We start from the raw sequence: 10331 nt of genomic DNA, 5'->3' as shown, positions 1-10331 counted from the left end.
GCCTCATATTCCATCTGGGTAGCCTCCAACCTGATGGTATGAACATCAATTTCTTGAACTTCTGATAATGGCCCCGTCCCTCCCCTTCACTATTCCCCATTCCCTTTTCCCCCCCTCACCTTATCTCCTTACCTGCCCATCACCCTCCTCTGGTGCTCCTCCCCCTTTTCTTTCTTCCATGGCTGTCTGTCCTCTCCTATCAGATTCCCCCTTCTCCAGCTCTGTATCTCTTTCACCAATCAACTTCCCAGCTCATTACTTCACCCCCTTCTACCTTCCGGTTTCACATATCACCTTGTGTTTCTTCCTCCCCTCTCCCCCGCTTCTAACACTGACTCTTCTTCTTTTCTCCAGTCCTGATGAAGGGTCTTAGCCTGAAACATCGACAATACTCTTTTCCATAGATGCTGCCTGACTTGCTGAGTTCCTCCAGTATTTTGTTTGTGTTGCTCTGGATTTCCAGCATCTGCAGAATCTCTGCAGTTTATGTCACAAATCCTTCCATTTTAAGACTGCAGTAAGAATCGGAAAAAAATGAATTGTTTTGTGACACTGTAGTAAACGAGCTAGCAGTTGTGGATGCCAGTAACAATAGTTCAAACCTCACACCTTCCTGAAGATCACATGTAACACATGCAAAAATAGTCAAACGTTTACCACCATTCTTACATTTTATCTGAGTACATAATCACCACTGGAAGAAAAACACAATGCTTTATGAGTAATTGTTGAGCAGTTTGATGAAGTAACGGGGGGGGGGAAGGGGAGGAGGGATTGTCGTCTCAGACCATGAGAGGCCTGCGTCGGGCATTTTCATGCCTTACAAGGCGCAGATTGGAAGTCTGTGTGGGGCGCCACTCCTCACACAGACACTAGAGCAATGTGTGATTAAGTGCCTTGCTCAAGGACACAAACACGCTTCCACAGCTGAGGCTCAAACTAGCGACCTTCAGATCACTAGACGAACGCCTTAATACTTGGCCACGTGCCCAACACTAGTAACGGAGTAACAGAGTAACGGAGAAGAGTGATATGCATTTTGCTTATATGATCCTTCAGAAGTATCATGAGATATATAGACTGCAGATGCTGGAATTAAGAGGTGCAATCTATCTGCTGACAGAACTCAGCATGATCTATTGAAAGAAAGGAGTTTTTGAGGTTTGGGTTAAAGTCCTGCATTAGGGCTGAGAGCAGAGAGGGAAAAGAATTTATTTATTGTTTTGTTACCACATGCTGCACCTTATTCTAAAGGTAGTTTTACTAGAAATATATTCTACTTTAAAACTCTCCCGTACAGGTTTTTTGTCATCGTTGGATACAATGGATGGCCGTCACACCAGGTCTAAGAAGGCGTACTGTGTTCACTTTTAGGATCTATGTGTCAAAAGGGTGTCAGGGTTTGGACAGAGGGTAGATTTCCTCAAATCATCTCATGGTTATGTTAATGCCTAGAAAAGGTTGCAAAGGAATTCACACAACCCAGACTGAAAAGGTCTGGTGATGGAACGAGAAACAACACGAGGCAACAAGCGAGTTGTTAAGATTTGAAATACATAACCTGTAAACCAAAGGATATGACAACAAGTTGGCAAATACTGCAGTGTTATGGGGGAAGTCCCACAGGTGCTTATACTCAATGGCATTACTTAGGTAGTTTTGTCAAAAAGCTGGTGGGGTTAAAAGTAGCTGACCAACCTGCTTCTCTGCTGCATCTTCCTCTGGTCTAAATTCTGTGTATGATAGTCATATTTTTGAAGATACAAGAGATAATACCGGAAGCACAGTGTTCCTTGGTGGATCTGCTGCACAACTGATTTTACAGAGTCATGGAGAGATAAATGATGGAAACAGTTCCTTCGGCCCACCAAATTTATACTCATCATCGGCCACTCATTTATGCTAATCTTCCACTAATCGTTCATTTGTACTCCACCTTGTCGAATCCAACCCTAAATTCCCCCATTCATCTATACACCACGGATAATTTATAGTGGCCAATAAACAAGCCTGCAGAATATCAATGGAAGCAGCCACACCTGGAGCTAACCCATGCAGTTAGAGAGGAAATGTGAGAACTCCATGCAGACAGCTCCTGAGATCAGGACTGAACCTGGGTCTCTAGCACTGTGAAGCAGCAGTTCAATTGATTATGCCACTCTTCCTCCCTTCACCAAAAAACTTAAACAATTCTGGCAAACTAAGACCCTCAATGAACGAATGCTGTGTTAAAATGACAAATACTGAATTGGAATGCCAGTGTGGTCTTCATGCTCATTTCTGGAAAGGATCTTGAACCCACACCTTCCATCTCAGACTACCAAATGATCAAACCTTTATCACATGATACATGGCGCTGTTAAAGATTACTTCGTCCCAATGCACACAAATATTTGAATATCATCCTATGAATATGAATATACACAATATCCCCAGATTCATTGCCTGTAAGCATTTTTCTCATAAGCAGCATCTGGATCGACCATGAATGCATCTCAGAAATTTTTTACCTTAAGCCTTTCAATCCATAGATATAAACCTGGAGGAAAGCCATAGGCAATGGTATGAATTGGAGAGTACTCCAGTGTAGATCTCACCGGAATTACCAATTGATCTCTTGCTTTAATATCACTGCACGGATTATCTCCTCTTGGACTGCATGTCTCGAGGCTCTGCTGGTGGCTACACGTTCATTAATGTACCTTCCAAAATTCCTCATCCACTTCCTCACATCTGCTATCCACCCCGCGATCTTTTTACAATTCTTATCTTTGATCTTACTCTGGTTTACTTTCGGAACATCTTTGCCCTTCGTGTTCAGTGTGCGCTGTTAACTCTTTGTTCTTTAACATAAAACATACCAGTCCGCTCTTGCACGTGAAGAGTGCTATCTACTCCAGACTGACCTTGCATTTATCTGATTCTGCACCTTTCAACATTCCCAGAATGTTAAGCAAAGTATTCCGAGGGACGCTTTTTTTTATTGGCAGCTACCATTGTGACGATTTTGCCAACATTGAACTGTTTTTTTCCCTACAAGTGGATTTTTCTACGGTTTTAAAATACAGTAAATAGGCAGCACGTAGAACATTAGTTGCATTAGGTTAAAAAGGGTGCTCTGCTGCACATGAGTCTGATTTATTGATATTGCTGTTAACAAAATCCCAGAGGTCACTTACATAAATCTTGCACAGTTCACAATTTCCACACACACACACACACACAAACACGGGCAAAACTATATATTTCCCAATATTCCACACTTAGAGGAATTTAGCCTTCAGATGACTTGATTCACTATTTTGTATGAGGCTTAATGCTACTGACAATCCAAGCCGAAACAGTTTCAGGAAACACCAGATTTAAAAATTGTTGCCTAGAAAAAAAAATTCCTTTTTCTCGATGAGCAAAAGATGCAATAGTGGATAGTGGTGTGGTGTTGGGATGTTTGGAAGACAGATCTAACCGTTATTTTTACAAGCGGACGGGGACTAGAGTAACCCTGGTTTCATTTTTGAATCATGAGAATGGCTATTTTCCTGTTTAAAAGCCTAAAGAGCTATTAAGATGGACAAATCGCTAGTTAAACAGCTGGAAATGTAAATAACAATTTAAACAGTTCGTTGCCCTTCATTCAAAACGCGGATTGCACTGATCTTCTCGGGAGAGAGGAATAAACCCCCTCTGCCTTGTTTTATTATACCGTCATTGGTAAGAGGATTGTATGGGGCCTTTCTCAACACCATGGGATTGATGAATGGAGTTTGCTGCGTTTGAGGCCTCCCGCCGCCTTCCATTTACTAAATCCACACTTTTTTTTCAAAGTGAGCAGACGTTTCTGTGATTTTCACGCCTTTCTCCCCTGGAGAACTCTTCAATCGCGCCATTCTTCCTTTGTATTGAAGTAATGAAGAGCTCTGAAAGCGCCGATCACGATGGAACCCATTAGCGTCGCGATACCCAGCACTGACACAAAGCTTTAATACCGATGTATTTATATAGTGTGTGCATGGGCGTAAGGATTATAACTTTACGTTATTAAGAGAGTTTTTATTATTGGTAACGTGAAATATACTGTCATGGCTAAAAGAAACATGATCGCCATTATATATTCACAAAAGAATAAATCATCAAACAAAATGTCAACTAAGGGTTGAATAATCCTTTCAAATATTCGGACAAGATCCGTTTTCTACAAAGTGGTACCTTTCAGACGAATGCATCTCTAACCATCTTATTTTGACACATGTCCATTTTTTATCAGAACCAAACGTCCATTGCCACTGCCGCTCACGAGAGCAAAAATCAAATTTATCTTTAAAACTTCCCGATTCCAGAAGCCAGCTGCCGGATCGAAGAATTAACAATGAGGAAACTACGTTTTAATGCCTTACAAAATTATGATGCTTTCATTGTAATCAGGTACTAACAATATGACCAGTAGAAATCGACTAGCAGATTAAAACATCTCTTTCTTTCCTGCACTGAATGTTTTTCTAAACATCTCTGTATTTCTGAAAGCTTTGATCGATCGCGCATGCAATGTTTTTGTGCTGGTCCCACCTGTAACTGAATTGAACTCCCTTTGGTCATCGGCAGGTGGCGCCCGGCTTCAACAGTGACAAGGAATTCCGCCTGGTCGCGGCGTGGGAAAAGCAATGATAGGAATGGTTCATTCATTCATCGCGCATTATTCATTCGGTTTACACACATTCTCCTTGTATTGTGAACACGTCGTGCAATTAAAATTAATACGTTATTACTTTTACACCGTTGCTATGTATGTGTCAATTGACGTTTAATAAGTAGGATGTGTTCGACATACCGGAATTGCGAATTTAAAAACATATTTCCTACACACGATTAAATTGTTATACTGAAAAGTGACTACGCTTGTTAGGAAAAAAAACAAAGTTTAAATATTAAGGCGATTGTTTCGTATTTATTTTCACTGTTGTTTATTGAACTGCCTCGCTTTAAGATTTCAGAGCTGCACTCTTTTAGATGTGTGCAAGCAGAGACCAAAATCAATCAGGTTGGACGGTGAAAGGTATAGCGGAAGCAAAAGATGTTTTGTGTATATGGATGCAATTATAGCAGCAGAAGTTTTGTCTCTGTATACGACACGCTCCAAGGGAAACCTGAAAGACTTGTTAAAATAAACGGAGCTGGCGGCTCCTTCTGATCTCTGCGAGGGCTTGAACTGAAACAAATGTCCTGATGCAATGTTCCATTTCATGAGAATAAACAGACTGGAGGTCCACCTGCATGTGGAAACCGCCTCAGTTAAACGGATAATGGCCCTTTAATTACAAAGAGCAGGGCAATATTTACATTTGTGATTTCACTTTCTAATGAACTCGTTAATTGGCCAAGAGAACAACTGCATTCAGCACGAGATAGCAGAAACACTTTCAACTTTTTAAAAAAAGTTGCGGAGGCACACAACTCCCTTCTAGACTGTCAATTAGTATAGTCTTAAACATTAAAAACACACTCTGTTGGAGACTTCTTAGTAATTAAGCGTTTTTTTTATTTTTCCTGGGCAGTTGCACCATTTGCCTTTGACTTCCTCATTAACCATCCCCGCCCCATCACCCCGCCAATACCCTCTGTTCAATGAAGCTCTTCAAACTTGGTTTACAATCCAATATACTCCGGAGATTCTGGAGAACTGCTGTATCCTCATTTCCGCATCTCAAATCTCGCTTCCGCTTCGCCCCCTCCCCCAACGCGTCAGCCAAATAATTTATTTTGCGACTTTTCCTTATTCGCAAACTTCCCCAACATCATCCAGTACCTAGGTGTACTCTCACACGGAACTCCACTGAAAATTATGCGACTGCCGGTCTATCAAAACTGTAGTCAGATTACTTGTTCTGTTCGATTTTAGACCAGATTTGTATAATGATAAGTTTCCACCAGTTCTAAACGAACCATATGTGGCTTCCGCCACGAATTCGATATCCTGGTAATTCCAATCCGTCCTGGCCACTGTCTCACGAGGAATTTAATTACGCACTTGCAACCTCAGCAAATTACTGCCCCCTTTAGAACTTGTCAACATAAAAGGCCACTTGACTTCATCTGTATCGACGCCGTCCATCTAAATACCTTAGACCGGATAACTGCCATTTTACATTATTCACCCGGTAACCTTAATCTCCACCCCAGCCCTGGAACCCCCCCCCCGCCATATTTCTAGTCTTCAAACTTTTGTGTCCCACGTTAGGTTCTTGGTCCGCCTATGTATCCAAATTAAAATTCCTATGTTTCCAAAAGCCACTTACACCCAACCTTTTCACCCCCAGCAAACGTTTGTCCTGGCCCCTTGTAATGCACCTTTTCACCCCGCATTTGGTTATTATGACTGTCACCCCGGAGCTTCTGAAAATCTGCTTTCCAAACTAGCAACATACTAGTACCTCTGTGACTGTTTGGCCACGCTTTCTAATATAGGGTTTTGTTGTTTTGTGCATACGGTTGTCGGATTCATCTCTGAAAAATATGAAAGTACTTTTCCAATTAAAGACCACTAAAGAATGCCCAGGATGTGCAGCGCAAAGCCTCAGTCTAAACCTTATTCCGTAGAAATTGTGACAGCGTGGTTGTAACGTGAAACGGGATATTCTTCATCACCGGAGCAATGTTGTAATTTTTGTAACATTAAATAGCCTCACTGATATTTGCACTTCTTTTACAATTATAAACGTTTGCCTTATCATGCCGATTTAACGATGCGTTTATATTTCACGAATTCTTTGTTCAAAACGTGCGGTTTTATCAATCAGATTGTCAGAATATCCAAAAGTTAAAGACCTGAGCCCACGACAAATTATATCCACGCAGAACACACAAAATTAATGTCTTGAACTCGGGACTATACACATCGATCTAATTGTTACCTCGGGGGAAATTAGTAGTTTTCCTCTTTCCTGCACGTTTTATGCGGGTCTCCCTTCCCCCACCCTCTCCCTCGCAGCTCGGGGAATTCAATGCAGCAAATGTGTCAGTAACTTTGATTATACCTTTCCATCTCTCATTATTGATCTGTTTTCAGAAGCTTTAATTGACTCAAGTTATTGGATACTTAACTCCAAACCATCACTGGATTATTGATGAAGTTGGCATTGGAAATGACTGGCACCGTCTGCTAAATAAAGCGCTAAACATGCCTTTGGAACATATGGCACGGTAAACATATGTATTATACTTGTTTCAAGGTAAACCATATTCCTTTGTTCCGACCTCTGGGGCAAAAATCACACGACTTCCCTTTTGGTTGTCAAGGAGATCGGAGATGGACACTGACACTTGTCGACTCCAATTGGTACAATTCTGGAAATTTTTCACCAACGGATTGTAAAATCCCAGCTATCGCCAACATAATGGGGAAGATGAGTCTAGGGAGATCTTACACAAACCGGCTACCAGCTGGTAGAATAGGGACAAGTGTCACCTGAACAGCCCAGCTTCGGAGCATTAAGACATTGTAGTCGTACAAAGAGATATTTGCAATGACCACTACTCCGCAGGAGAAACAGGCAAGCAAGATCCCTGCGGTTTTGCTCTGAAGTGATGAGAGTAGTGCAAAACTCTCCATTCAGAACCGATCTCGCGCCTTTGCAAGTGCGCTCCAGCTGCTCGGAAGGCATCACCCCTCCTCCTTCCTCCAAGGCGCGATCGCAACCAGCTCAGAGTGCAGAAACAAAGCTCGCACTTTCGCAGACGTGCATGGGAACCTTCAGCTCCGGGCGCGCGCAGATGGAAGGGAGGGGGAAGGGGTGGAGCCGGCTGAACCTTGCGCGTGCCGAGTGGACCACGTTCCATTTACCGAATTCGGCCCCGGCCAATGACGCTTTCACTGCTGCCCGCGCGCCGGGGTTTCCGGGGCAAGTCACGCCGCGCGCTCTGCCTGGCGCGCGCGGACTCACTCTACCGCTACCGCCGCCACCCCACGTTCAGAGCGTTCACGTAGGATTCGCAGCAACACCATTGGTCAGGCGTGTACGCGCCTGGAGCGCGGCGGGAATGTCCAGATCGCGCCCGCGCCGCTGCCCTGACGTTCTCGCATGAAAATGAGGCTGTCAGCTCGTCAATTTCTCAGTCCAAACGCGTCTTATCAAAGAAACACCAAGGATCGAATCATATCATTATGGGGACTGTTTGTTTTTCATGGCACTTTTGTTTGTTTTTCGTCCTGTTAAATACTTGTCGGTCCTTGGGAACTAGTGGGCTTGTAGGTAAGAGTTCCGAAATTTGAACATTCTCTCTGTTACCTTTTGTTTTGCAAATTGTGAAAGAGGGAATTTATGTTTATTTTTCGTGAGGCTGAGTGAGTGTTTGTCAGTTGTAAAAATATATAATGTTGCCAACCAGCCAATGGCAGGAATCTTTTTACACCATTGGATTTTGGGTCACACCAGCAGATTTCAGTTGTGTCAATGTTAAATTTGTTCAATGTCAATTTGAACAGTTAATGTTCAAATCTGCTGCTAATCCTTATTTGCAAGAAAATATTTGCAACTTTCAGAAGTCATTAACACTCCATCAGCGCGATACTTTATTGCTAGTCAAGAAACAGAATACAGTACCTGGGGGAAAACGGAACAAAGGAGTAAGCATTTTTCTTCCAGTTCTTTTAATTGTGGCCGTTTTGTATTTTGATGCTAATGCGGGACTGCTTTCAAGTTTTAAAAGATCTAGCTTTAGTTAATGGTGCTTCCCCTTCTACTTCGCATTCTGAGATTTTTTTTGGATAGCAGGCATTCACAGAGCTTTAATAAAGTTTGTGATGCTTGCTAAATGTTTAACTTTTGCATAGTGAAATTATTCAGAAAGGTTGAATGGAAAGGCTATCCTGAAATATTTATTACTTTTGGTAGAACATGACTGACGCGTATTCGGGGAGATTATAAATAAGTTGTTTGGTATTTCTGTGTTTGTTGTTTACGATATATCGTGTGTATGAAAAAAAGAATTGCAGTCTAGTTAAAGAGTTAAAACCGGCATTAAATTATGGGGTATTTTGCATGTTTGTATCCTGGCAAATATCCCCTGAAGAGAAAGGGATATTTTACTTATTGGTTAACACACACAGGAGTGACCCCCTCCAGTCCTAATGAAAAGCCCCCCTTTGGACTCATTTGCAGTTTAATTCCGAGGGCGTCGGCGGTGCCAAGGAACCCAGCTGTCAAGTCCGGGGAAACCGTGCGAGAGCAGTACTTGATAATGAGTCAAAATATGACAAGGCACTTTTTCTTTTCTGCTTCACTGCAAACGTCTGCTTCGGATTGCCGAGTTCATTTAACTGAAACTCAGTTTAGACTTGACTGAGCCGGCAGATTCAATCGATTCTTTAAAAAAAAGAACCGGTGGTTTCCGTAAAGGGGGAGGGGGCGGATAACTGTCTATGAATAAATAAGGTCGTCCTCATTCAAGACTCCCGTAACGTTTAAATGCTCATTAAATTGTCATTATTGTCACGGCCATTGCAATCTTAAATTCAGCATCAATGAACCCTTAGCACAAGCTATCTTGTTCCATTGCTACAGACACAGTAATAAACAATTTTAAGTAGTTTATGGCTACATTTGTAATGCCTGCCAGCTTTCTTCCTTGCCCTCGAAGGACACATACTTACCAAGTGTCCCCGGCGCAGATGGATAATGAAACTACGAATAAATCGATTACCAGTCAAAATCTAGCAACTGCAGCCGCTGTATTGACAGTAATCCATCAATCAATAGCGCTGGATACCTGAAGGCGGCTGCTATAATGATAGGACATGTCTCGGCAGATTGGCAATTCAAATCAGAGTGCAAAATCACTACCCTTTATTTATTGTTTTCATCAACTTGCAAAAGCGAATCGCCAGTTTCCAAAGAAAACGTTTGCAAAGTTGTCTACTGCATGGTTTTATTTGAGTGGAAAATCAAATCCAGGCGTAAAAGAAAATAATTGCCTTGTAAGTTTTGTATTTAACGCAAAATCAGTCATACGTCTGGCCTTTACAGTTGTGCAAACTAGAACTTAAGGACCAATGTTAACTGAGCAAATTCTATTGTTTTTTTTGTTTAACAGCGCCGCTGGAGTATGCACATAATCACGCGAATTAAAAAAAAACATTTTTGCAAATATCATTGCCCTAGGGGTCGCAACGTTTTGATTCAATACATCGGTTCAGATGAAGACGGTATATAATGAACGTCATATGTTATGCAGGCAATGGAAGTTCGACTTCATTTTTTTAAATTAACGATAAAAGAAACAAAATGCTGGCCCTGGCAACCATAAGCCAAATTTAAACAAAATAATCATAATTTAACGCA

General features: G+C 41.9%; 1 protein-coding gene across 2 annotated transcripts in view; it reads left to right on the top strand.

Moving 5' to 3' along the window:
* The first annotated feature begins 8063 nt into the window (after positions 1–8063).
* scube1 (signal peptide, CUB domain, EGF-like 1) overlaps positions 8064–10331 on the top strand; it is a 273608-nt gene continuing 271340 nt past the window's right edge. For both annotated transcript variants that reach the window (XM_063058118.1, XM_063058117.1), the window contains exon 1: positions 8064–8243. In XM_063058118.1, coding sequence (XP_062914188.1) covers positions 8156–8243 — 88 coding nt within the window. In that variant the 5' untranslated portion in view covers positions 8064–8155. The remainder of the gene's footprint in view (positions 8244–10331) is intronic.

The sequence above is a fragment of the Mobula hypostoma genome, chromosome 9, assembly GCF_963921235.1.
Source record: "Mobula hypostoma chromosome 9, sMobHyp1.1, whole genome shotgun sequence".
Classification (NCBI taxonomy): domain Eukaryota; kingdom Metazoa; phylum Chordata; class Chondrichthyes; order Myliobatiformes; family Myliobatidae; genus Mobula; species Mobula hypostoma.
The sequence above is the reverse complement of the archived record's forward strand: the minus strand, read 5'-3'. Positions and strand labels throughout refer to the sequence as shown.